The sequence below is a fragment of the Bos indicus genome, chromosome 19 (assembly GCF_029378745.1).
Source record: "Bos indicus isolate NIAB-ARS_2022 breed Sahiwal x Tharparkar chromosome 19, NIAB-ARS_B.indTharparkar_mat_pri_1.0, whole genome shotgun sequence".
NCBI classification, from domain to species: Eukaryota; Metazoa; Chordata; class Mammalia; order Artiodactyla; family Bovidae; genus Bos; species Bos indicus.
This window is the reverse complement of record NC_091778.1, coordinates 54,820,591-54,847,448: the sequence shown is the minus strand read 5'-3', so window position 1 is coordinate 54,847,448 and position 26,858 is coordinate 54,820,591. Positions and strand designations below refer to the sequence as shown.

Sequence of the window (26,858 nt, the reverse complement as noted above, 5' to 3'; positions counted from 1 at the left end):
CTCAGTGTGTCCTCACCTGAGCTCGTGTTCAACTCTACACACTCAGTCTACACACGCTGTATGCAACTGCTCTCCCCAGACTCATTCGGCTTCCTTACCTTCCTTGGATGCTATCTCTCCCAAACTCTGGCCACCACATCTTATTGATTTCAGGTCCTCACTCAGTCCTGTGGTTGTTCGCCCCTTCCCCCCACCCCTACTGCCTTAACTCAGGCCCCATCCTCTCCCCCACCTGGACGCCTGCAACAGCTCCCAGGACTCCGGCTGCACCGCACCACAGGGGATCTCTCTGAAATGCAAAATAATCACCTGGACACAGCCTAGCCTCACCCCCTCTATGGAAGATCCCTGTGGCACAGACAGGAAAGTCCTGGGTTCTACGCAGGAGGCCATCCAAGCACACAGAGCCACTGGCAGCTTCCCAAAGGGGCCAGATTCTCCAGCCACACTGGTTCATCCTTGGCCTGAAATGGATGTCTTTGCCATATTTGCCTAGTTGGCACCAACTCATCTTTCAAAGTCCAGCCCAAATGCCAGCTCCTGCATGAACTGTCTTCTGCCCCATCCAGTTCAACCCCAGCTCCAAGCAGAACTGCTCTCCTTTCTGTGCCTACGTTTTCCTGCACACTTGCCACACCCACTCTGACACTCCCCTTCACAGCCTCCTTCTACATCTGTCTCTTCCTGCTCAGCTCCAAGCATCTGTGATAGCAAGGGCTGTACGATGTGGTCGCGAGTGCCTGCTGACTGAGTAAGCCTTTACAAATTGCTCACAGAGCCCAAACCAGTTTTAGGACTACTGGAAGGGGAAGTCTTTCTAATAGCATTAAACCTATTCCATCATTTATATCCAACTTTAATAATTACAATGTAGACTGCAACAATGTCAGATTAAGACATGTTTTTGAAAGAGAAACCTTTTTTTTTTTTGGTCTCGCAGCTTGTGGAAGCTTAGTTTCCCAACTAGGGATGGAACCTGGGCCCTGGACAGTGAGAGCTCAGAACTGTCAGGGAATTCCCACTGAATCCTTCCTGAAGACTTTAAAAAAAAAAGAGAGAGAGAGAGATGGAAGACACAGAAAGCACCCGGCTAAGGAAGGGAACATCCTGACCCTTGCTAAAGGAGCCAGGCCTCACAGGAAGCAGCTCTCAACCCTCTCACCACCACAGCAGCAGAAAGACACAGGCTCGCGCCATCATGGATAATGAAGAGTAGCAAAAATCCCCTACAGCCTTCACCCTATATTACGTGTTTGGTGTTTTTTTTGGTCCATGCAAAGAGAGAAGCAAAACACCACCACCAGCAGTTTCAGAGGATGTGGGATTCAATACTTAAAACATTTCTAAATAATTTTCCACCTCCTCCAGGCCTCTTATTGCAACTGAAACTGAGCAACAATAATTAGACAGTTGAGAGGCTGTGTGGCAGTGGAGCAGAGGGACAGGCTTGGGCAAAGCGCTTTTCTTTCGGAGCCCCCGGCCCACGACTTAGTCTTGGAGGGCGAGCAGGAAAAGGGCGGAGAGGAGACTCTACCCGCAACACGGATCTCAGGCTCAAGCTCTCCATCCTCTGCCTCACCGTCTCTCATACACATCCCCACTCTCCTCCCCACCAAGTGACCTACATGTTTGCTCTCGCCCTTGGAATGAGAAGGCGTCCTCCTCCTAGTTCATACTGGACAACTACCTAATTCTGAAGGCATGAAATACACAAGAAAAAACTCTGTTCGGCAAAATGGCTTTTGACTAACACAGGACTCTCAGAAAGGGGCAAGTATGTGTCCTAAGATCCCACAGACTGAACTATTTATCATTGTCACCCAACCAATAAAAACTACAGAACTCACAATTTTCTCCCCTAAAGGAAACATTTTGTTTGTCCAGAAGACAATACATGGGTTAAGAAAAAAACAAAGGAAAAGTAAATGAGTGACTGCTACAAATGGTCAAAATCCGACCCAAACCCCAATCAAATTCAAGTATATATTTTCCCCATGCTTAAAACATCAGAGTGAGAAAAACATAAATCTGTTGATTTAATAGAGGCCTTAAAAAAGGAGTTAATCTCAGTTAAATCGATGAACCATTATCTTATATGAACAGCCATAATACAGGTCATAATACACAAATAGACAAAGGAAATTGTTTTAACCTAGCTAGTAATCAACAGATATAATGAGGAACCATTTTGTAACCATTAAATTAGTTTTCTTTAAAAAAGCTTTCATATGCTAATCCTCCCCAGTGGCACACTGGTAGTGATACTGGAACACATACCCCCATATAGCGCTAAGAACAGGGTAGCTTGATACAGCCTTTTGAAAAAGCAAATTGACACCACCCATCAAGAATTCCCAAAATGTTTATATCCTCTGACATGTTAATGTCACCCCTGGAAATCTACCTTATAGACCACAAAATGTGTAATTATGGTAACCTTATGTTCCAGATTTTCTAAGAAAGCCCTGACTTTATGTAATTGTATCCTTTTCAATAAACGCAAATCACTGAGTGCAACTACATTTGGGAACAATGAAAGTCATCAATATCATAGAAAAACGAAGAAAATTGGTTTGGCATAGGGTCAAGCACATTCATAAAAGTGTTCCAGTTTCTGTTTGGGATGGGGGAAGGAGAAAAATTCAAGTTCAGCAAATGTTAACTTTTGCCACATAGAAACTGGCTCAATCTATTATTCCCTCCAGAGTCACTGAGCTGCTTCCACTGGGTACCGGACCCCACGCTTGTTCTTAAGGCACAAAGACCAAACAGCAGATCTCTCCTGGACGCAACAGGCTCCCACGCACAGCCAATCCTGCAGCAGCACCCATGCACGCCACTGCTACACATACCACTGCCCACACCTCACTGTTATCATCTGAGGACGGCAGGTGTGCCTGGTTAAGATCAACATCTCCACTCTCTCGAGAGAGGCTTATTTCTTAAAGGCTGCTTCTCCCTCATGCAGCAGAAAAGGGATAAGCCGAAGCTAATAAAAGCCGAGAGGAGTAAGGTCTGTATCTGAGAAGTAAAGGTCTTGAATAGCACCATGGGTTCAAGGAGCTTAAGAACCTATGGTCAGAAATCCGATTATTTCGTTAGAGTCGTGATATAGAATCATCACCACTAACATTTCCCATGTTACTACTGGATGGACTCTGCCCATCTCCACCTCAAGACGTTTCGTAAGAGAGACGCAGGCAAACCTCTGGAGCAGCAATTTCCAGAGTCAGAGCCGCCATTCGAGAACTGGATTAAAGCAAAAGACTCCAAAAATGCACATTCACAAACTCTCACATACAATCTCAGAGGGGCCTGAAAGCCCATTAAGAAGCAGACTGCATGTTAAAAATGTCTGCTTGAATTCAGAAGTCACAAAGAGGAATACAGTCACTGAGTCCTTTCGTGGGCAGGGAACCCTATGAAGGCAAAAATACCTCTTCCTTTTGCAAGTGAGAACTGCGACATCCAGGAAGTACAGTCATCTAATAAGAACGTAAAATGACCCCCCAAAAATCCCAACTATTTCAGGGTTTAAAAAGCTGGGGGGGAGATAAAGACCAGCCAACCACATTAGGAACCTCTTTCTTAAAGTGTCAATTAAGCTTTTAGAAAACCACTAATTCTACATTTTTCCTAAAAGAAAAAAAAAAAAAAAAAAAAACCTTTAAACTGACTTTTGTTTAACCTCCCCCCAACTTTATACAGGTGTTCGCAGTGCGGTTTATCACACCACGCGTGTAGTTTGAACCATGCTGTACGGATCTAGTGCATTACAACTAGACCAAATAAACAACTCAGGATCAAAGGGAGTGTACAGGAGAAAGGGCTGGTGAACTCAGTGGTGTGGTCTCTGGGTTAGCACAGGACATCAAAGAGTATGCAGTTAGGAAAAGCCTTCTGGTAAGTTTTCGAAATTCTCTTTCGTTGAACAAACTCTAAGACACATTCTCTTTCTTTAGCTTATTATAAATGAGGTATGTTTCAAAGGTTTTATCTAGCCAGGTGATAGCATGGAAATCATAAACCATGTCCCCTAAGATACAACATTAAAAAATCATGGTAGTGACATAGGCTGACTCATGAACCACCGATGGAGGTTCTGAGGGAACCCCCTGGACCTGGCATTCTATGCACTGTTTGAGTCCATAGCACCCACTTTCTTTTGAAACGTGGAATCTGAATAGTTGTCTTATCTTTTGAGGTAAATTCTCTGTAAAACCTAGGAGAGAAATGGCAAGTTCTGGAGACCGAGGCAAACCTTAAAAAGAACTAGGAACATTTTTCTTGTTATGATCATCTTGAACCATTAGGTACTTTTTGTGTGGTAAACCCAACGAATGGGGGAAATCTTTAAATTAACCTTTCTGCTTCCTCCAATATACGAAGAATATGAATCTTTTTTTTAAGTTGTATAAATAGAAAGAAAAGAAGAACTTCTTTCTCATCTTTATGTGTGGTCAGCAGAATAACGGGCCCCAGACATGGCCCTGTCCCAATCCCAGAACCTGGAAACACGTCGCCCCTACATGGCAAAAAGCGGATTACTATTGTAGAACTAAGGCTGCTGATCCTTATCCTTATTCAGGTGGGCCCAATGACATCACAGAGCCCTAACTAGCAGAGGCAGAAGTCAGAGAGAACTGAGAAGATGCTACCTGCTGGCTTGGAAGGTGGAAGGTGGCCAGCAGCCAAGGAACGTGGGCAGTCTCTAGAAGCTGGAAGAGGCAAGGAAACGGACGTTCTTGTTACGACCTCCCAAAAGGAACACAGCCCTGTAAGCACCTTGATTTTAGCTTAGTGAGACCAAATTTGGACTTCTGACCTCCAGAACTGTAAGATAATAAGTTTATGTTGTTTGTGCCAATCTGTTACAGCCACCACAGGAAACAAATACACCCTGCTTCCATTTACCCTTTCTGAGCACGAATTCATGCCATGCCTGGTGGCAAAGCAGTCATTGTGTTCAAGGCAACCAGACCAACAGCTTCCTGCCTCCAGCGGTAGGTAAGAACACCAGGAGAGAGCATGAAGAAAGCCTGGATTAAACAGCAAGAGATGGTACAGCAGCACGCAAAGCTGGAGAAGGCTTCTCCTGGGTGGGCAGAAACAGAGACGCCTAAGTGGGGCTGAAAAGTCCTTTGGGATCAATCCGTGGGTGTGCGGGTGTGTTTTTTTTCAATCACAGAGGAAAAGCACACACTGCTTTTACTTGGAAGGTAACCAGGGGACATCTGATGGATACCGATCCCACGTGCTCTGGATTTCAGGCCACAAGTGTCGGCCTTTCCCCTGTCTGCCACTGTGGGTCATAAACCCACCTATCGCGGTCAGCGGTTCCTCAATGACTTACTCTAAATAAACAGAAAAGTAACAAGGTGCTTCACCTTTCACATTTTAACATACCCCACAACAAAGCTTGCTCCCTCAGAGCTTAAGAAACAAACGTCGCCTATGTCACTTAGTCAAGAAAGCGGATTCGCTTCCACTAAGCCACACAAGCATTTCAAACTGCTGTCTGTACTCTGCTTACCAAACCACAAACTTCACCACTTGTTCTATCTGCCATTCTTTCATCTCTTGGGGAAAAAACGTTAAATAATTTAACTAAAGCATTCCACATAGCTTTCTGCCACCCTGGCAATCTGAAGCCATTTGACAGACGAATGCCCTGCGGATGGCCAACAGTTCCTAGGTGAGGTCAGCAGAAGGCGGCTTTGGAAACGGGTAGTTCTGTCAAGTGTTCGCTGTCGGTGTGGCGTGAGGGCTGTGCCGCGTCTCTGGGCACAGATGAGAAGGCAAAGTTGGATTTCTCGGCGCCCCTCGGGCTCGCCCCGCAGGCGTTGGGGGAACAGCAGCCCAGTTTCCACGGAGCGGCGGTCAGCCTCGGACCTTGGGGTGGCCGGCGGCCGGAGATCCCGGCCCCGACGGCACCCTCAGGTGGCAGCCTGTCCACTCGGGGTTCGCTGCCTGTGTTTTCTCATTTTTGTTTCTGAACAAAGACATGGACCGGGGTACATAACTTGCCAGCACCGAAGGGGCCGGAAACTACGGAGAACGGCCGGGGGAAGTTGAGCGTTCGCGGGGGAGGCCGGGCCTGCGCGGGACAGCGGCCGGAGACCCCCGCCCGAGACCCCAACCCCGAGACCCTCCTCTCCTCGCGAACCCCGCCCTAGACCCCGGCCTCGAGACAGACCCTCACCCTGGAGGACTTCCGCCCCGGAGACTCAGGCCCCGAGACCCCGGTCCTAGGACTCCGGCCCCAGAGACTCGAGCCCGGCGACCCCCAGCGCCGGCCCCCGAGACCCGGGCACGCCGACGTCGGCCCCTCAGCGCCCCTCAGCCTTTAACACTCCGGGCCGCCGGTGACCCCTGCCCTGAGGAGGCCCCCGCCCCGCCCCGCCCGGCTCGCGTCCGGCACCAGTCCCCGGGAAACGTGAGTCGCCTGAGGCGCGGCCAAGGCGCCGGGCCGGTGAAGGGAGGAAGCGAGGGAGGGGGCGTCCGCCGGCCGGGCCGAGGGCCGTACTGACCGTAGCTGTCGTCCTCGTCCATGGTGCCGGCGCCAGGCTCCGCGCCTGGGCTCGCCGCTCGCCCCGGGTACCGCAGCTCCCGGCCCCGTTCGCCCGGCGCGTCTCAGAGCCCCGCCCCCGGCCCCAAGCCCGCCGCCCGCCGCCCGCCCCTCGTCTCCCGCGGGGCGCCCCGCCCGCCGCCTGCGCACGCGCGCGCGCGCACACACTCACACAGCCCAGCACGCGGCCGCCTCCCGGCCCGCGCCTGCGCACGCGCGCCCGTCCAGACCCCGCCCCCGGGCCTGCGGCCCCGCCCCCGCCGCCCGCGCGCGCACCCCTGGGGCCGCGTCCTCTACTCTGCCCAGGACTGCGTACGCGCGCCCGCTGAGGCCCCGCCCCTCCGGCTGGCCCCTGGCGCCAAGGCCCCGCCTCTGACCACGCCCCAACCCGAGGCCCCGCCTCGGCCGCCTCCGGGGGCCCAGCAGGTTTCGGATTTCCTAAGGGTGGCGCAGGCCTGGGAAACAGACCAGAGCCTGGCCGCCCACAAAGGTACCGAGGTCGTGTCCGGCCACTCAAGGGCAGGGTGGTCCTCGCTGACGTTAGTTTCGCAGGTCCGCCTAGTCGTTGGCCGAATACCAGAATATTTTGAGTTCATTATTTCTGCAGTCTGAACCTTAGCACCGTGAATGTCATGAGTTCATTGCCTTTATATACTTCCTTTTCTTTGTCCTATGAATTTACCCCGATCAAATTTCAAAGAGAGGCACCTCAGCCTCACAGCATGTCAGGATTTTGGTGACCTTGACTCCTGCGACTCTTAGATTCATACGTTTCTAGGCTGTGCCTTACATGTTTAATTTGCCTGCACTGGGCCGACCGACCAATCCCCACCCACTGGTTAGACTGAGCTGCCCTTTGAGGAGCCTGGGCAGTAGCTCTGCACCTGGAGGTGGGGACATCACCAATTTTTAATTTAGAAAAATAAAGGAAAATGCTGCTTTTCTAGTTGTTCCTGGGTGGATATGCTCTTTCTTGGTTTGGTGCTACACATAAAAATTATAAGTGTGTCATTTAGAAGGATCATACAGGGATGGTCCCGGACCCTCCTGGGGGCATGACCCTGGACCCCCTAGCACCATGTGCTGTACTGGGGGTGCTGCGAGAGAAGAGCTCAGCCCAAGGTCCTGGCAATGCCCCTGAAAGGTCAGGGAATATCTCCATCAGGGGGAGTTGTGACCCTCCTCAGCAGTCTGTTTCCTTACAGACTGTTCCAAAACATGCCTCTCAGGAGACAACAAAGGAAAGTCCCTTTCCTCTCATGGAAAAGGAGTAAATGAATGAGGAAACTGTAGGTTTTCTTTCCACATCTGCTTCCTATTAGCTCTGTGATCTGGGCAAATACCTCAGCCCCTGGACCTGTCTCACACCTATGAAATGAAGTATCTGCCTATAAAATCCAGGCTCCTGCCCAGTATTGATCTCTGATCTGTTGCTGTCTTCTACTTGACTAAAGCACAGCTGACAATGTTTTTGTTAGATGAGACGGATTCCAACATTATCAGTCTAGGGATCCCAATCTTCACATTCCATCAGGGCACAGCTCTGGCCCACCCTTCTGGTGGCTAAGAAAACCGTGCATTCACAAACAAAAATATCCCTGTTACTCCCTGAGCTGTCTGACCCAGGCTTTGATGGTGAAGCTTGATGTCTCCCGTATGTCCAAGAAGATGGGCTTTATTTCCTTAGGCAAGTGTTTCTTTCCAATAGCTCCAGAATCAGATACTTCCCTCAGAGATTATCTTACCCATAGAAGGTTGATTCTGGTGGACCTAGGAGTTTAATCTTCACTGATTTTACATAACTCTTGCTCTATGACCAAAACTTGGGCAGAAAAGCAACTGAGGCCACAGGTTAATTCTCCCTGTAATCTGAACTCCCAAACCTTTGGATGGGAAGGGCATGAATGCTAATCACTTCGATTAGCCTGGTTTTTGACTGTAAACAAATCCCCTTAACTTACATTGTTTCATTACAACAGTGTTTTCCAATGGCAGGTCCTGACTCTGAATGGTTGAAAAACCAATCTCCATTGAAGGAAGAGAAGGTAGAATAAAAGAGAATCAGCATCCACCCCGTACCATAAGGATGTTTGGTTTGGTTGTAAATGAATGCACTGGGTAGGGATGTAAAATGTACTTGACAACATATGCATGGTCAGTCATGTCCAACTCTTTGTAGCTCCATGGACTGTAGCCACCAGGCTCCTTTGTCCATGGAATTTTCCAGGCAAGAATACTGGAGCAGGTTGCCATTTCCTATTCCAGGGGATTTCCCCTGACCCAGCAATGGAACCCATGTCTCTTGCATCTCTCACAGGGATAGATTCTTTACCACTAGCGTCATCTGGGAATCCCTACTTGACCGCTGGTGACTGTCAAAGACCCTCTGTTAGCTCACGTTCCTGGCTCAAGGGCTGGGGGTGTCAGGGGCAGGGGAGGGGGCATTGTTGAGCTTTATCTCCATACTGCAGATTTGGGAACTGAGGCCCACAGAGGTCACAGTATAAAATGGGAGCCAGCAGGTCAGTTTCTCTTACTACTTGTGTCCTCAGCTCCTGGGGACCTCAGAGGGAGACCTCCGAGGGAGAGCCTCAAAGGGAGGACGGAGCGGAGGAGCCGAGAGGACCCAGCGTCTGGAATCCACTGGTCTGCTGCTTCCTTCCCCTGACCCCCTCCCCACCCACAGTAAGAACTTTGAAAATGGGCTGGGGCTCCCTGCAGGCCTGTCACTGTGGTCTGTTCTCTTTAGTGGGTTGATCAGCCTGACAACTTTTTTTAAGTTGATGCCTCCCTTCCGAAGTCCTTGCCTTACATAATAATCCCAAAAATTAGAATAATGAGGGACTTTGTTGGCAGTCCAGTGGTTAGGACTCCAGACTTCTACTGCAGGGGATGAGGGTTCGATCCCTGGTTAGGGAACTAAAATTCCATGTGCTGTGCTGCACAGCCAAAAAAAATTAGAATGATGAAGGATGGCTTTTGAGAGAGGTAACCCAAAATATATCTATTTTTTATCCCATGCTTAAACTGTGATGTTTTGAACTTTTTTAGAAACAGTGTTCAAAAAGAGACAGGTTACTAGATACCAGTACTTTCATGCACGGGAGCACCCACAGTCTTTTAAAAGACTGAAGCTGATTTCTGCGTTTACCAAAGTGAGCCAGTTTCCAAGCTGTGTGAAAAGCTAGGACAGAACACGGGTGTATAATGTATTTCTATTCCTAGCAAAAATGCATCTACATGTGATGTACATTTACACTGTACACTCAGCCATTCCACATATATGCAGGACGGGGGGACGATGCTGTGACAGGCATGGTTCAAAATACTGAGGACACAGCAACAAAGGGAACAGCTGTAAAGCCATATCTTCTCAGGGCTCCCAAACTAGTGGACAAGCACAGACCATGGCTAAGAGGGCACACGGGGTACTGGGGGCCACCCTGCCTCTGGGAGGAAAGTCAGCTGCCAGGGAAAGAGGACTGGGAGACTCTTCATTACATACACCTTTCTTAGGGGTTGAATTGGGAGCCCAAAAAGATACGTTAAAGCCGTAACTCCAGCACTTGTCAACTGTGATCTTATTTGGAAATAAGATCTTTGCAAATGTAACCAGGTTAAGATGAGATCATAAGGGTGGCCCACATCCAATGACCGGTGTCCCTCTAAGAAGGGGAGATCAGGACACAGACACACACAGAAAAGGCCATGTGGAGATGGAGAGCCATTTGAGAGGCTAACAACGCCTGGCTCACCAGAAGCTGGAGAGGCAAAGAAGGGCTCGTTAGAGAAAGTGGGGTCCTGCCAACACTGATTTCAGACTTCCAGCCTCCAGACTGTGGGAGAATAAATTTCTGTTGTTTTAAGCCCCCCAGTCTGTGGGACTTGGTTGCGGTGGCCCTGGGAAATACACAGCTTTTAAATGATGTACCATATACAGGTATTACCTGTTTTAATTTATTTTTTATATTATTTATTTTTTATTGAAGCAAAGTTGATTTACGATGTTGTGTTAGTTTTGGGTATACAGCAGTGATTCCATTTTATATATATATATATATATATATATTCCTTTTCATATTTTTTACCATCATGGGTTATTATAGGATATTGAATATAGTTCCCTGTGCTACACAGTAGGGTCTTGTTGTTTATCTATTTTATATATAGTAGTTAGTATCTATTCATTCCAAACTCTTAATTTATTCCTCACCCACCCCCTTTCCCCTTTCTTAACTGTAAGTTTGTTCTGTATGTCTGTGAGTCTCTTTCTGCTTTGTAAATGAGTTTATTTTTGTCATATTTTAAATTCCACATGTAAGTGATATGATATTATTACCTATTTTAAATAAAACCTTTAGAGTGGACTTAGATATAAGATACGATGGCAAGGGATTTTACTGTGACCTTTCTGTTCTTCCTCATGCCCATATTTTTTTATCTGGTTCCTTTTTCTAAAACAAATGATTCTATTTGTTCTCTCTCTCTCTCTTCTCCCATCAAGGTGAATAATCCCTGATCCAGGAAGATCCTGCATGCCAAAGAGCAACTAAGCCCATGTGCCACAACTATTGAGCTCTAGAGCTGAGGAACTGCAGCTCCTGAGCCTGCGTGCCCCAGAGAAGCCCATACTCCTCAGCAAGACAAGCCTCCGCATGGAGAAGCCTGTGCACCGCAACTAGAGTAGCCCTCACTCGCTGCCACTAGAGAAACGCCCGCACAGCAACAAAAATCCAGTGCAGCCAAAAGTTTAAAAAAAAAAAAAAAGGATGAGGCAGCAGGGGCCCCAGCGGGTGATACAAGCTGGAGGTTCTCATGAGAAAAGGGAGGACAGTGTCGCCTCCCTCCATGAATCGATACCCCTTCCACGTGCCAAAGGAACGACTCCCGCCACCACCACCCACCACCATGGGGTCAAGGAACACGGTCTGCTGAGGCCAACAGACCCACAGACCCAACAGAACCGCATCCTAAGCCCTCCCCTCCGTACAGAACCATAATCGGCTGCCTAATGAGCCACAGCTCAGAGCTCTGCCAAGGCCAGGGCCGGGGTTTGACAGATAGCTACCTCCGATAACACCCACCAACCACTCTGTGAACCCTTCCTTCTCCTGGAGACCAAGGTGGGAGGCCTGACTGAGGCTGGCCAGAGGCCCTGCTAGAAGCCAGCCTCGGACCCCTTCCCACCCAGGTTTAGACAGGAGTGTCCTTCGTAATACAAGGCAGGGCATGGACACCCTGGCCTAGGGAGAACCCTTGCCAGCTTTGCCAGCCTCCCCCAACCCCCTAAGCCTACACTCAAGAGGGAGGTGGGGGTGGGGAAGGAAGTGTGGTTACAGAGAGAGGAACTAAACCGCTCGCACGGGCCGAGGCTGGGGCATTGTCTTGCTTTGAAAACCCCCAGATTTTATTTTGCTAAAGCTTGCAATTTCTTCTGTGTGTGAATGGCACTTGGAAATCTGTTTGTAATGGATCTTGATTGTATCCAGCTGTCACCAACTGTTCCCCTGCCGCCCAAAAGACAGCTGGCCACGTGCCACACAGTCCAGGCTCTCACTTCAAATAGAGGAGCTAATGCTCTGGTTCCTGCCAGACCTGCCAAAATGTTTTCACTTGCGGGAAAAAAAAAACACAAAAGTGGGGGATGGGGGGCAGGGGCTCAGAGACGGCAGCGCCAGGAGGACTGGGCAAGGCCTCTGGGCCAAGGACATCGACGGAGGCAGGCTGGCTCCATTCTGAGCTGTGAATAGGGGCTTCCCTAGTAGCTCAGTTGGTGAAGAATCTGCCTGCAATGCAGGAGACCCTGGTTCAATTCCTGAGTCGAGACGATCCGCCGGAGAAGGGATCAGCTACCCACTCCAGTATTCTTGGGCTTCCCTGGTGGCTCAGCTGGTAAAGAATCCCCCTGCAATGCAGGAGACCTGGGTTTGACCCCTGGGTTGGGAAGATCCCCTGGAGAAGGGAAAGGCTACCCACTCCAGTATTCTGGCCTGGAGAATTCCATGGACTGTATAGTCTATGGGATTGCAAAGAGTTGGACACGACTGAGCAACTTTTACTTTCAACCAGGGCACAGTCACCAACCACGCTCCTGTCTGACTCACCCCTTCCACCAAGACTTCTCGTTGGGGGCGCCTGGAAAATGAGACCTGATAGAATCAATGCCCACTGGTCTCTGCCAAGGGAAAGCATCTCACCAAGGCCATGCAAAGGTGACTCTTTGCGACCGCATGGACTGTAGCGACTCTTTGCGACCCCATGGACTGTAGCCTCTTAGGCTCCTCCGTCCATGGGATTTTCCAGGCAACAGTGCTGGAGTGGATTGCCATTTCCTTCTCCAGGTAATAACACATAAGAAGGGAGAATAAAGTGCATGAAACACGGATCATTTCTAATACTGTAAGAGCAAAAAACCACATAAAGGTGCATTTTAGCAGTCCCCACAGTTAGCACAGGATAAAGACTGACACGTCCTTTCAATAACACAGTGTGACAAGTGCTGGGAACACCTGAGGACAGGAGTCACTGGATTAGGGCTTCTTGTCTTCAAGGACTGTTCTGGGGGCCAGGAAGGCGGACCAGAAAGCTGGTTTCCTTCTCTAGGGAGAACTGGTTAGGAGACGATTCGAATCTAAGAGAAACATGGCCGTGACTCAAGCTGAGAGCCAGGCAGTGGGGACAGGAAAGAGGACTTTTCCAGACAGCCGGGTGGAAAGATCAGAATTCCATCACTGATGCGTGGGCATCACATGAGGACGGTGCTGAGCCTGGCCGGCACGTTTCTGGCTTTGGCATCTGGGTGGATGGTGGGCCCCCAGCCTCGGCGGGGACACAAGTAGGAGGAGGGCAGAGAGCTATGAACTCTGTCTGGGCCACAAATTTGCCAGTAGGATACCCATGAGCATCCTCTGGATACATTGATTAGACAACGGGGTATATTGATTGGAGTGGATTGATCCTGGCTCCATCTAAGTATCCAGGGCTCATCAGATCCAACAGATTTAACATTTAAGGGACAGAAAAAGAAGAGCTCTTCAGGGAGAGGGGGATGAACAGTGTCAAATCCTGAAAAGAAGTCGTGGCAAACGTTCATCAAATTTGGGAATTGGATCACTTGAGTGGAGTGACGCGGGCAGAAGGCAGACTAAGAGGAGAATGAAGCAGAAGGCAAATCAAAGCTAAGTTGAGGGAGAGGGTGGCTGGGAAGGGACATGGAAACAAGGGGTCTTCTTTAGGATGGCAGACACTTGAACATGTTCATGAGAGAAGGAAGGGGGAAGAGCAAGACACAAGAGGCAGCTAGAAGGTGAGGTCCCCAGGGGTGGAAGAGATTGGTCTGGAGAGCACACTGAGGTCCCACAGAGGGTCCTACTGACCATTCCATGTCAGAACTGTTAGATCAGAACTGTGAGTGTGGTCCCCACCCAGCAGTGGGTAAGCATCCCTAGGGGCTTCCCTGGTGGCTCAGATGGTAAAGAATCTGCCTGTTGATGCAGGAGACCTGGGTTTGATCCCTGGGTTGGGAAGATCTCCTGGAGAAGGGAATGGCAACCCACTCCAGTATTCTTGCCAGGAAAATCCCATGGACAGAGGAGCCTGATGGACTAGGAGTCAGATACAACTGAGCGACAAATACTTTGACTTTTCAGGAACATGTTATAATCGCAAATTATCAGACCTCAGCCCAGACCTGCTGAACAGAATGTCAGGGGCTGAGGCCCAGCAACCTGTGTTTTCACACCCCCCTGGTGATTCTGACCCTCAAACCTGGGACTGGCACAGCGGCTCTCAACACTGGCTGCCCAGTAGGATCACTCAGGAAGGGTTCAAATGCCAATGCCCAAGCCTCACCCTCAAGAGTCTCCTTTCTGGCACATTCATTGTCAATTAAATTAGTATTAAATAATTCTCCCAGGTGATTTTGCTGCTCCGTGAGTGTTGGAACCACTATGTTAGAAGGGGAATAGATCACAAGGGGAGGGAAAGCAGCTGGTTTCAGTTTTGGGTACCTCGTGTTTCGCTGTTTTACTTTGGAGTGGGATGAAAATCATTTGCAAAAGGGGCACACAGGCAGTTGGGAGGGGACAAATATGCGGTAACTGCAGAAGGGATGGGAGAGCGGGGCTGTCTAAAGACAGAGCCTAACGGAGCATGGCTACCAGCTTCTGCAGCCGGATGGTCCTCCCCAACAGAAGCAGTTGGTCCTGAGGGAGTGGGGAAGGAAGGAGCAGCACGTGGCTGGGACTGGACCAAGCAGGGTGTGTGCAGCAGGGGCCCCTCCAGGCCTGTGTGTGCCTGCTAAGTTGCTTCAGTCGTGTCCATCTCTTTGCGACCCTGTGGACTGTAGCCTGCCAGGCTCCTCTGTCCATGGGATTCTCCAGGCAGGAATACTGGAGTGGGTTGCCATGCCCTTCTCCAGGGGATCTTCCCAACCCAGGAATCAAACACGTGTGATTGTGGGTTCAAGGGAAGGAGCCGGTGCAGGTGACTAGCCACAAGGTCCCAAAGGCCAAGAAGAAATCACGTTGCTGAGCTCCCACCAGGTGTCACGTGACACATCCTCAGGCTGCCCCCCGGTGGGGGGAGAGGATTCCCAGAACCTCGTTTCTCCCAGAACCTCGTTTCACCCAGGTCCTGTCTATACCGAGGCTGTCCATGCTACCAAGACTGGGCAGGATTCACACCCAGGCCTTCCCCACCCCATCACACTGGCCAGCCTTTCACTGCTCACTCCTGACTCCCGAGGTTAGGCCGCACTTCTAATGGATGCCTGCCTAGTTCCCCAGGTGTTCAGATAACTGTGCTTTTTTCTTAATTGGGTCACGTCCTTCTCATACCTGTGGTTCTCCCCATTTCCTGTTCTGATAGCATGCTAACACTGCAGGCTTGTCTGTATCATGGCCCCGGAACCTGTCACCCACCTGCCTCTCTGGTACGACGGTGCCCTACCACTCGACTTCCCAAGCCAGTGGTCTTCCCCTGGCCCTGAACTTTCCACATTTGTTACCTCTGCTCTCGATTCCAAGTGCCCAGGTGGCCCCACCTGTTTAGTTACTGCCATGTCACAGTTCCAGACAGGAGCACTTCTTGGCCAGCCTGTTGGACTGGTCATTCTCGCCCGTCTTCTACACCCCCACCCCCTGGCCGGCACACACACTGTCGTCTGGCTCGGGTGTGTAAAGAGTGAATCAGACCTTGTATTCTCTTGCTGAAAATACCACAGGCACTCACCAGAGCCTGAAAGACACACTAAGGCTGGAGGGACGAAGTTCCTGCTGAAGTTATCAAATGACAAATAGCCTGGGCTTCCGCTTTGTCACCTGACCATGTCAGTCAAGGAAGCCTGGCTGGCTGGAGCCTGCTCACCAGCCAAGGATCCGTTCACAGCGTCCCCTCGTCTCTGAGGCCACATCTGGTAGAGCTGGGCCTCCTCCTGGTTCCCACTGGAGACAGCAGCTCTGAGCTTGAGACCACAGGCTGACGGGGGAAACTTGGCTGTTTGTCTTCCATGCACGCAGAACCACAATATGGATAGAGCTATAGTCTTGCTTGTATGACCCATGCCCAGATTTGTGGTGGATCAACTCCAGCTGCCGCCCAGCCCGTGATGTGCAGCCTTTGGACAAAAGCTCGGCTGGTCAGACAGGCCTGTGAGCTGTAATCTGTCCCCCCAAACTCTCGCCCACCTGCCGACCACCCCCTCTGGTTTGGGTCCGGTTGATGCCTCGCTTCACCTCTTCCTTTGCTGTCATTTTGAGCCATCTGGCCATACCCCCACAGTGACCAGGGTAGAGTCCTGTGTCTGAGGGCATCCCTGAAGGAAAGGAAGGGGTGAGGAGCTGTGGGGCTTGGCTACCAAAACCCACCCACCGGAAACCTGCCCCTACCCTGGACTATCACCCACTCACTGGTGCTGCCCTTGCCACCTGTAACCTCCCAATCACAGGGGGCTCTACAGGGTCCTAGGCCCCTCCGGGCCATGCACCAACTTCCAGGACACGTCCAATCAGCCAGACATGATCTTCCTGCTCTTGTTAGGCCCAGCCTGACCAGACCAGCAATGTCCATGTGGGCCACTGAATTCCAGTGCATGCAGGAACCAAGCCTTCCTTACCAGGGCCTCCAGCACGTGGCTGAGGCAGCAGCTGGGCACGTCCAGGGCTGAAGGTGACCTGACTACATCATTGTACCCAGGCCAGGCTGGGAGTGGGGGCAGTGTCCCCAAACTGGAGGCCTGCGTTACCCTTGACAGCTGTCAGAAAAACTCAGTTTGGTAAAACCTATGATGTCTCCCTCATCTTTACCTGCAGAAATCCAAACATTCGGTTACAAAAATTTTCAAACAGACCTCAGTGGAATGATACTGTTTCCGTGTTTCAATCTGATGCTCATTGAAAATCATCCACAAAGCTCAGGGGGCCACTTCAAAGGATTCTTGCCTTCTTAAATTCGGATAAGTGTATGTATAACATTAAGACATTCAGATAAACCTCTTTATTCCTAATTAAATAGGAATGTGCTCTAAGCTTTCCTGCACAGACTGCCCAAAGTGCCTGGTTCCCACTCACGGACAGGTGACAGAAAGCACCCAAGGCTGACCTCACATGTGAACGGGGCCAGCAGACTGAAGTATGGGTGGGAGGAAACCAAAAAAGCCAAAGGGAAAAGACAGAGGCAGGTCCCACAAAAACTCGTTATTTTATTGCACTGAGATCTTGGCAACATCTGTGGCCCCCTCGGTCCCTGGCCATGAGCTGCGGGCTCATCGCACACGTGGGGCCTCAGTATAACCAGGGCCCCTAGCGGAGAGGCAGGGAGAGGCCTGGGACCACCAGGAGAGGCGCCCCCTTCACAAACATAAAGTTAAATTAAACCCACATTCTCAGTCAACAAGTGTCACCCTAAAAGCTTCAGTTCTTCACCTTGATGTGTACGCACCCAGGATCTGGGCTCGCATTCTGGGCCGCTCCTTTCCCTCTCAGTTTGGCTGATGCTTCTCCTTGAAAGGGGAGGACTCGCCTAGCTAACAGTGATAAACGCTGTGGAGTCAGGCCAGTGCTCATCACTGCCTGGGAGAAAACGGGTGATGTTTTCCTCAGAAAAAGGCATTGTAATTATATAGTGGAGAGAGGAAGAGACTGATTTGGAGAAGAGGGAGAGAAAAAAAAGGAGATAAATTTTGTGCGAGCAGATAACAGAATTTTTCTTTTTTCAACTAACAAAACAGGACAAGAACGTGGTCGGGGAAACAGTTCACACAGGAATGAATGCTGACATCTTGAGATGGGGAGAAGAAAACCCTGCCCATGGAGGCACCTGCCTTCCCTACTGACATGACAAATGACAGTCACAGGGCACTGGGGCGGGCCCCTCAGTTCTGAGCAGGCGTGGCTGACATGCAGGAGTCAGGCCTCCAGAAAAAGGCTCCCTGGCCAGTCCAAGCAGAGCTTGGTTCCCATCTGCTGGCGCCAGAGCAGCCCTAGCTCAGGCCATGGGATATTATCCTCCCCACCTTTTAAGAGAGAAATACAAAACCAGGAAAAACAAAAACAACAACCCACATGAAAAAATTAATTTATCTCCCCGTATAAAAAATGCTTAACGCTTTTTCGATACCACCTGGATCCCCCAGGTCCCAGAACAAAGGACAGAACGAAGGGCAAAGCTCAGTGAGGAGGAAAGCAGGGGCTGGATGTGTGCACTGGGGCTCAGGCCGAGGAGCTCCCCTGGAGCGCAGGACCAGGCCAGACATTGAGCCACGCCCGCCAGAAGTGATCCCAAGAGGACGTGTGCTGAGGGATAATCTTCAGACTTAACTTCTGTACCTTCTACCACTGGGACACCAGTCTTTTTTCTGGACAGTATCAGCTCACTGAGGATTTCCCGTATTTATTAAATTACAAGTTTGCAGGCACAGCTTGAGCGGGATAAAAAAAAGGGATAGTGATCGTCTCCAGTTACACAATCATCTTCAATTCAAAAGCACTCACAAAATTGAGCAAACAAAGCCGGTATTTGTATATTAGGGAAAGGAGACATATTGCTAATGGAAGCCACAGGCCTGGTCAAAAATAAACGTTTTATATCAAGTAGTAAAATAAAAGGAGGAATCTACCCCAAGAACACCACCTCGGTAAGGACCCCGGGGTTACTGCAGCTGCAAGGGCTGGGGGCAGGAGGGGGAGTCCAGCAAAGCCACCTCGGAACAGCAGCAGCCTGAGCAGCAGATGTGCTGTCGCATCTCTTCAGCCCCCACCCCGCCCCACCCCAGCCGTCCGCTCTCCAGAGGAGGTCTAGGAGTTTCTTGAGATGGAGAGATGCATTGCCCTCCACCCCTGCCGCCCAACTCCAAAAGAAGGGAGAGGCTGCAGCGTGGGGCCAGCCTGGGGCTCTGACTTCCCGAGGATTGACTGGTAAGGCATACAGAGCCCCCGCGGGAGGAAGTGGGAGCCGCACGATCCATGGAGAAGGGCAACCGGCCGCATGCTGTTGCCTCCGGAGCTCGAGGGCGCCCTGGAAGGCTCGGCTGCGTCCTCCCCGCCCTCCCCTGCGGCTCCAGGCTGGCCGCTGCCGGCCAGCATCACAGGGCGCCGGCCCCACCCCGCGTCCCCGTCGCTGTGCTGCCCCTGCTCCGTGCGTCACCACGCGGTCTGTCACAGTGCACGTCGTGTTCACCTGGGCAGAAGCCCAGGGCCTCTGCGGGCGTTCCCCCACCAACAGGCCAGCGAGTCCACGGCAAGCGGCTCTTCTGTCCAGACAGACCGTCCGCGGGGAGGGATGCCGTGCCTCTGGAGGCTGTGGGAGCAGAGAACATGGCTCCTGATGGAGAGAGATGAGACCCTGAGGGTCCCACCACCATTCCTGAAGTGTGCGTCCCACACAGGCCACGACATGTGACTCAGAGGGAGCCCAGAAACACAGCACACACACCACACTCCACACACGTGTGTAAACACACCCCACCCCGCCCCGCCCCCACCGCCACATGCACACAAACTGACCTATCTTGACAGCAGCACATTCAGCGGCGATAGCTCAGACTGGAAGCCTTAGCTGGGTGAGTCACAGACCAAAAATTCCGTCTACTCTGAAGTTTTTGGAAGGCGTTGAAGTTTCTTTTCTTCTCTCTCTTGAATTTTTTCAATTTCTTCTCCTATGTCAAGAATCACAGTGTCACAATTCCCACAAAGGCCTCCCCCAGGTCCTGGTGGCTCCTTCCGAGTGCTTACTGCACACCAGCTCGAGTCTCAACGTGTGACCTAAACAGATTTGTCCTCCACGTGGCCCTCGGGAGGTGTCCTCATGACCCCAACTTCACTGATGGCAGAGCAGGAGCAACTGCAGGACGGAAACCCTGCACCCGGCCACGTGCTCCCAGGCAGCCAGGCTCCAGCCTCGCCCTCGGCCACTTCAAACCGCCCTGAAAACCCAAGTCCCCCCTGCCAGGTGCCACCACGCGTCACACCTTCCCTCGGTCGAACTCTTCGTCCCAGTCGTCAATGACCGTGGCCGTGCGGGCCAGCCTGCTGTCCTGAATGGCGTCCTGACTGACGGCCGACACCGCGCCGTCCCACGTCAAAACTGCAAAGCAGACACGTGCGTCAGGACCTGGGTGGGCTCCCAGCTGCCCTGGCGATTTACTTCAAGGGTGAAGTTTACATACGAGGCTGGTCTGCTCCTAACGATTCACCGTTTTTGAGGGCCACCTTCTGGTGAAAATGGACACACAGAAGGAAAAGGAAGAGGGACAGGGTGGTCTCTGGTTTGCAGGACAGTCAATGATTCTGTCACACGAGCAAACACTGTTAACTCTACCACCGATCCTCAAAGTTTAGTTTTTATAAACCCCTGCTCTCATTTGAGAGACAAAGATCTTGTGTTCTCCAAGTCCAAATTAGAAAAATAATGTTCTAAATGAGAACGTACAGCACGCGAGCCAGACGAGCCATCCCTGCCACAGCCATCCCCGCCCCGAGACACACACTCATCCTCTCCCCGCTCCCAGAGCCCAGGGGGAAGCTGTTCTGGATCCTTCCACAGACTAACCCCAACTGCAGGGTTCTTGACCTGCATGCAATGGCTTTCTTTTCCTGTCTTCAGAGCCAAGCAATCTCTGTGCACAAGGCTCAAAATTGCAGGCCTGCTTCAGGCCTCTTTATCTCCTACAGAAGCCAATAGCAGAAAAACAGAAGTCAGGTCTCAAAACAGTACCTTTTCTCCCATAAGCTTTATCAGATGAGTATTTGAGCAATTCTTGGACCACATCGGATTCTCTCTCTCTGTCCCAGGATGCAAGTGGAGCCGGTCCCAGCCCTGCAATCAGAGGAACAGTTTACATACATTTAAGTCACCAAGAAAATGACCACACACCTTTTATTTACAACAGCACTGCAAAACTTACTAATCACAAATTACTGAAAGAATGTGTAAAAGCAAGCTCTTTATGCCTGCCTGTGGCAAGAGAATTAATGATTTCTCTTCCTCGCCTGTAGGGAACCAGCAGAAACATGGAGCGGAGGGAACTGGAGGGACGAGGTGCCTCTCTCCAGCGCCACCACCGCCACCGCAGCTTGGTGGGGCAGCTCCCGTCTGCCGGACCTGTCCTCAGAGAGCCTGGCCAGCAAGAAAGGACATCTGCACAGATAGTACTGACTGCCCCTCATCATGGCTCTAGAGATGACATCTGAGCTAGCCCTGGCCTCTACCCTGACCCTCAACCAACTCCAACCGCCTGAATGGACTGGCCGTCCTAAACACAAGCCTCACCTCGTCTCTCCGGGCTGCCAACTTGGCAGTGACCTTGTGTCCTTCAGGCTCAGTGCTTTGAGCAGGAGAGCTCCACTGTCCACCCCCAGCCTGTTCCCACCAGCCCCACTGGCTGCTCCTCAGCACAGCTCGGGCCCAGTGGTAACGTGGAGCCATGGACGACTGCAGCTCTAGCCAATTCTCGGCCACTGACGCCCGTCTCCACCTTGGGACTGTGAGCGGGCACGCATGGCACTGGGCCTCCCTGCAGCCCCAGCACCCCAGCCTGGCCAGCGGGCTCACAAAGCAATGCTGTGGTCTGGTGGCGGCCACTCTCTGCCGCCTTTTCTCCCATTATGCTCTGGCCGCCTGCTGCAGCCACTCCTCGCCTAGCAGTTAGCACTTTGCTATGTAATTATCAAAACCCTACATTCATTCATGGCTGCGTTTCTCTGGAGTCCGATACAAACTCCAGGTCAATCCCCAGGGTGGTTGTGCCCCCAAAGAACTAACACAACAGCTGATGCCCTGAGATCTGGGCCCCTTCCAGAGGAGCTGAGGACCTTCTCCTCCCTCATGTAACAGACACACTCCACCAGGAGAGCCCAGTGAGTCCCACCAGCCAGAAAGAAAGACAGAAGACAAAACACGAATGAGCTGCTTGGTGGGGGCCTCAGCTTAGGCAGACCCACAGCACACGGAACCCCAAATGCAAGAGGCCACATGATCGTCAGACAGGCTCACAACTGAGAGAGGCAGAGGGAAGTGAGCTTCTGAACTCAATGCTCCATGTTCAAGTGGCAAAGGACAACATCAAGCTGGACGGCCAGGAATCATTCCAGTGGGAAGGTCCAGAAGGGAACAGCCCTGAATCAGAAGAAACGCTGGGCTCACGAACGTGCTGACATTTACGTGTGTCCTGCATTCTCCTGTGGGGCAGATCCTGCTGAATGATCAGCCAGGTGAGGAGGCCCAGTGGGCAGACGGCTCGCACCAGGGCAGAGGGCTCCCCAGTGAACTGCATCTGCCTCTGGACACACACGGCAGGCTGGCTCCTACCCTTAGCGCCCCCTCCTCATCCCATGCACACCTGTGGGGCCCCTGGGAGCCTGGCCATTCACAGCTGGCAGGGGGCTGCACCCAGGGACAGCGGGGCCCCTCTGGCCCTCGGGCTCCTTCTCTTCTACTTCTTGTCGTGGCTCTTGCTTCTTTTTTTTCTTTTTCTTTTTCCTCGGTGATGTTGCAACAGTCTCTGGCTGGACGACGTCCGAGGGCACGCAGCTCCTGGGAAGTCAGACTGGACAGTCAGCTCCGAGCAAACCGAAGCCCAGACACCTCGAGAACTCTGCTGGCATGTGCCCAGCCCTGCAGAAGAGCCCCGGGAGACACCACCCGAACCCAACGAAGACAGACCGCGCCAGCGATCCACGGCCACAGCCCAGGAGAGCACATGAGCGCATTTTTAATCCTCACTGAGGCAAGTCCTACTGGACAACAGGACCCCAGCCCAGCCCTGCCCGGGTCACGTGAGACCTCCCAGCACACATGGTACTGGACAGATCCAGGACATGCCTCCACTCGCCAAACCCCGGGACAACATGGTCATATCCCAGAGGTCTGGGCACCTGTATTTCCAGACAGCACCCACCCGGAGCAGACTGTGTGTGAGTGAGTGGAGGTACAGGGCCCCTGGCTCCCCGCTCTCACCCATGCCAAGGTGGGTCCCCGGGGAGGCAGTCTTCTTCGTCACAGCTCTCCAGTCCCTTTCTCCTCCTCTTCCTGCTGCTCACATGGGGGCCATTGGTCATGCATCCCACTGGCCAGCTGTTCTCCAGGCGCTGGCCACTCCCTGGCTGCTGTCTGCCTTCTTCCTCCGATCTGTCTGCCGGTGGCTCCGCCCGGCCCTCCTTCCTGCGTTCAGGGCTCCAGGGCGGCCCTGGTGTCCGCTCGTCCTGCAGGGGGGTGGCGTCCACGTCCCCCATGTGCTTCCTCTTCCTCTTCCTCCTCTTCCCGGGCTGGGCCGCCACGGCCGTGCAGGTCTCCGAGACACGGCCCCCCACTTTCACGCGAGTCTTCTTCCTCTTTTTACCAAGGCTCCGGAGGGGCTCACTGGCCTCTGGCAGCTGGTGTAGCGGGGCCCGGAAGGCCCCATTGACCTGAGGCAGGGGTGCAGAGGTGGGCGAGCAGCTCTGTGGGTCTGATGTCCCAAGAGGATGGGGGCTGCTGGACAGTGATGGGGGACAGGGGCCGAAGGGGGGCTTCAGATGGCTGGAGGGTCTGGGAGCAGGCGAGACAGCCCTGTAGGGAGAGGCAGGCAGTGAGGACAGGCTGAGTTCTCCGCCCTGCCCTCCTTCGGCCCCCCTCCCTCTCAAGTAAGGATTTTCAATGATTTTCCCCTGTAAACCTCAGATATGTACACGTTTCAGAGAAGTTAGAAAACACAGGCTAACAAGCAAATTCAAACCTCAAGATCAAAGTTCATAAAAATCACTACATATCTCGGTTTCTTGTCACCAGTTAGTCCAAGGTACTTTTACAAACTCCAGTGTTTTAACCTTTCAATACAAATGTGTTCAGAGGAAAGCTCCACCCAGCAGTAAACGTCCAGCCTCCACAAGCATCACGTGTCTGAGCACAGGCAGCTGAGTCTTACACGAAAGGCAGATACAAGCCTACCTGACTTTTGCTATTACCTTCCCAGGATTTTCCTCTGAAACCTGGGGTTTATGAAGATCAGGGAGACAGACTTTCCAGCCAGCTATACAGCAAGACAAGCAAGGGGCAGGACCGGACGGGCGAGACTCGTGGCTCTCCTTTCTGTCGAATGTGTGTGTCGCTAACTGTGTCTGTGTGTGTGCTTAGTAGCTAAGTCACGTCCGACTCTTCTGCGACCCCGTGGACTGTAGCCCGCCAGGTTCCTCTGTCCATGGGATTTCCCAGGCCAGCATACTGGAGTGGACTGCCACTTCCTTCTTCAGGGGATCTTCCTGACCCAGGGATCAAACCCGGGTCCCCTACTGGCAGGCCGACTCTTCACCACTGAGCTATCTGGGAAGCCCTTCTGTCAACTATGCATGCACCCATGGAAAAGTCAATTTTCCACCCTGAGCCACAATTTTCTCATCTGTGAATGAATGACAATAATGCCCACCTCCAAGGGTTATTAATTAAACAGAACTGTCTCATCACTGTCTAAATCAGAACAAACTCTGATAGTCACACAAATTGCATTACTAGGTCACGTTACTCTGCACTTTGGAAATTAAAAAAAAAGTTGTACGTCAAAGAAACACAGAAAAAAATACCAAATATATGTCGTGAACATTTAAGGACATTCCAAGTCCAAAACCCCTGTGCCAGCAGTGAGAGTAGGAGGAGGGGGGCTGGGGGAAGGGATCAGTGGGCCCCGAGCGCAGGGCCTCGAATGAGGGGGGCAGGGAGGGCATGATGGCGCCATGTAAACGCTGAACCCGTCCAAAGCACCTCGTGGCTTTGCCTCGTCTTCCTTCTTTCCTCCCTCCCTCCACAGCTGTCAAAGGCCTTAGAAGTCTCTCACTCCTCAGACAGCCATTTATCAGTAACTCTGGGCCTTCTGCCCTCGACACCTGAAGGGACTCAAGCGTTCCGGTGCAGAGCGGGCCAGGAGGCGACAGCCCACGCCTCTGGAGGGCCATCTCCCCAGGATGCTGAAAAGCCCCACGGAGCCACGTCCACTGCAGCAGCCCCCAGAGCCCACTGGGAGTGCCCTGAGGGCCAGGGCAACAGACCCCACCTTGCCCCAAGATAAGCCCTGGAGCGTTGCTGGGAGACACAACCTGCATACAGGACTCTGAGCTCACACGGCGTCTGTCCAGACACCCACCACCCCCGCAACGCCAGCCGTCCACTCTGGGGTCCTGTCTCGGCGCTGGGGACCCCCAGCCACATCAGTTCACAGCACACCCATCACCAAGGGCATGTGGCAGACAGACGGGAGATGAAGACAGAGTCAAAAAGGCCAGGACCGCAGAGACCAAGCTGCCTGTGCCCCGCGGAAGCCCCTCGGGCAGGAGGAGACAGGGGACACTGGTAGACCTCTGCGCCGGCACCACGGGGAGGAGCGGCTGCCCTGCTTACCGTATTGCACGGACAGGCCAGGGGGCGGCGACGATGGGGTGAGTGGGTTTCCGGGGGTAGGTGAGGTCGGAGGATGGAGAGAGGGCAGGTGGACGGAGGTCATTGCCGGTTGCCCTCCGCAGGGTGCTGGCCTGCAGTTATTGACATAAATAAAAACTTGGTGGTCTAAAAAAGGTTGCCGTGAGTGAGGAGGAAAATAAAAATAAAAGTAAAAAAAAAGAAAAGAAAAGAAAAAAGAGCCCAGAAGGGAGGATGAGAGGACAGGAGAACAAAAAAAGGGAGCGTGAGGGGTGGGGGGGCATGATAGAAGAAGAATCAGAAGTGTTTTTGGTTAGAAACAAAAAGGAAAAAAGGAAGGAAGTTTAAACAGAAACTTCAGCACGACAATTACATCAGCGCGTCAGGCTGCACACAGAGGTGCCGGTCAGCTGGTGTCCCCTGTGCTGAGCTCCGGCCAGGGCCCATCCCCGAACTCCCTTAGGACGTCTGTCCACAGAAGAGGAGGCCCGGCCCCCAGCCTCATCTGATCACACTACTGTTGCCCCCGCACAGGCCAGGACAGCCCTCCAACGCTGGCGGACGCCCTCAGCCATTGTCCCACCGCCCTCCCCAAAGCTAAAAGCAGCCCCACTTCCTGGCTCCTACCAACACCCTTCGGGGTCGAGCTGCCCACACACCCACCTTCTTGGCAGAGAGGGCCAGCTTTTTGGCCGGAGGAGGAGACATGGTGTTGGCCGGCTCAGGGCTGGTGCTGCTCGGGACGGGGCACTTGGCCTTCTCCGGCTCGGCATCCTGTCGGGCCGGCAGCACCTTGGTGGGGCCGGCAGTGACGGAGTGGGTTCCCTGAGAATCTCCGAGGGGAGTGACTCCGCTCTGGGGGGCTTGCGGGGGCCTGCTGGTGGGGTGCTCAGGGCTGGAGCCCCCCCTCTCAGGGGTGGGGCCCTCGTCGCCCGCCTGGGGCCCAAGCCCATTGGGCGTCCCCGCAGCTGGGGCCCGGAGTGAGGTAGAGACAGCGGCCCGGCCGTCCCAGGAGCCTGGCCTGCGACCCTCGCTCCTGCTGCCTCCCGGTGCGCTGGCACTGGGTGGAGGGGAGAAGTGCTGCAGGGACGCTGGCTTCTTGACTTTCTTTCCAGGCTCATCCAGAATGGCTGGCGCGTGGGTGGGTGTTCTGCAGACTTTGGGGGAAGGGGACGCCAGGGGGGGCTTGGCAGGAGCATATCCATTCGGAGACTTCAGGCCCAACACAGAGCCGTTCCTGGCAATGGGTACTCCAAGTTCTTCGGGGGTCTGTGGCTTCTTCATCGTCACAGGGTCTGGTCTCTAAGAGAGGAGCAAAGCAAAGGATGTGATCAAAGCCAGAGGGAGCTGGGCCGGCCCCTACGAGGAGGCAGCAGGCGGGAGCTCTGGAGGAGCCGCTCCAAACAAACTG

At 52.5% G+C, this 26,858-nt stretch overlaps 2 protein-coding genes and 1 long non-coding RNA gene across 7 annotated transcripts in view; 1 reads left to right on the top strand and 2 right to left on the bottom strand.

The window, feature by feature from the left end:
- CYTH1 (cytohesin 1) overlaps nucleotides 1–6,672 on the bottom strand; it is a 79,868-nt gene extending 73,196 nt beyond the window's left edge. Inside the window, exon 1 of one of the 2 annotated variants that reach the window (XM_070773974.1) lies at nucleotides 6,531–6,672. In XM_070773974.1, the coding sequence (XP_070630075.1) occupies nucleotides 6,531–6,552 (22 nt within the window). In that variant the 5' untranslated portion in view covers nucleotides 6,553–6,672. The remainder of the gene's footprint in view (nucleotides 1–6,530) is intronic. The other variant, XM_070773973.1, reaches the window with a different exon arrangement.
- Nucleotides 5,646–11,625, top strand: LOC139177620 (uncharacterized). 2 transcript variants are annotated; one of them, XR_011562140.1, is made up of 3 exons: nucleotides 5,646–6,436; nucleotides 8,564–9,253; nucleotides 11,073–11,625. It is a non-coding gene; the product is annotated as an uncharacterized lncRNA (long non-coding RNA). The 2 variants fall into 2 exon arrangements; XR_011562139.1 differs by lacking the exon at nucleotides 5,646–6,436 and having other exon boundaries at nucleotides 6,824–9,253.
- Nucleotides 11,626–17,247: 5,622 nt separating this feature from the next.
- The window catches only part of USP36 (ubiquitin specific peptidase 36), a 32,517-nt gene continuing 22,906 nt past the window's right edge, over nucleotides 17,248–26,858 (bottom strand). Inside the window, exons 15-22 of one of the 3 annotated variants that reach the window (XM_070773971.1) lie at nucleotides 26,111–26,749; nucleotides 25,430–25,560; nucleotides 23,021–23,611; nucleotides 22,404–22,597; nucleotides 20,780–20,881; nucleotides 20,034–20,149; nucleotides 19,570–19,721; nucleotides 17,248–19,363 (exon numbers count right to left, since the gene is read on the bottom strand). In XM_070773971.1, the coding sequence (XP_070630072.1) occupies nucleotides 19,590–19,721; nucleotides 20,034–20,149; nucleotides 20,780–20,881; nucleotides 22,404–22,597; nucleotides 23,021–23,611; nucleotides 25,430–25,560; nucleotides 26,111–26,749 (1,905 nt within the window). In that variant the 3' untranslated portion in view covers nucleotides 17,248–19,363; nucleotides 19,570–19,589. Of the gene's footprint in view, nucleotides 19,388–19,569; nucleotides 19,722–20,033; nucleotides 20,150–20,779; nucleotides 20,882–22,403; nucleotides 22,598–23,020; nucleotides 23,612–25,429; nucleotides 25,561–26,110; nucleotides 26,750–26,858 lie in introns of all 3 variants that reach the window. The other 2 variants (XM_070773972.1, XM_070773970.1) reach the window with 2 other exon arrangements.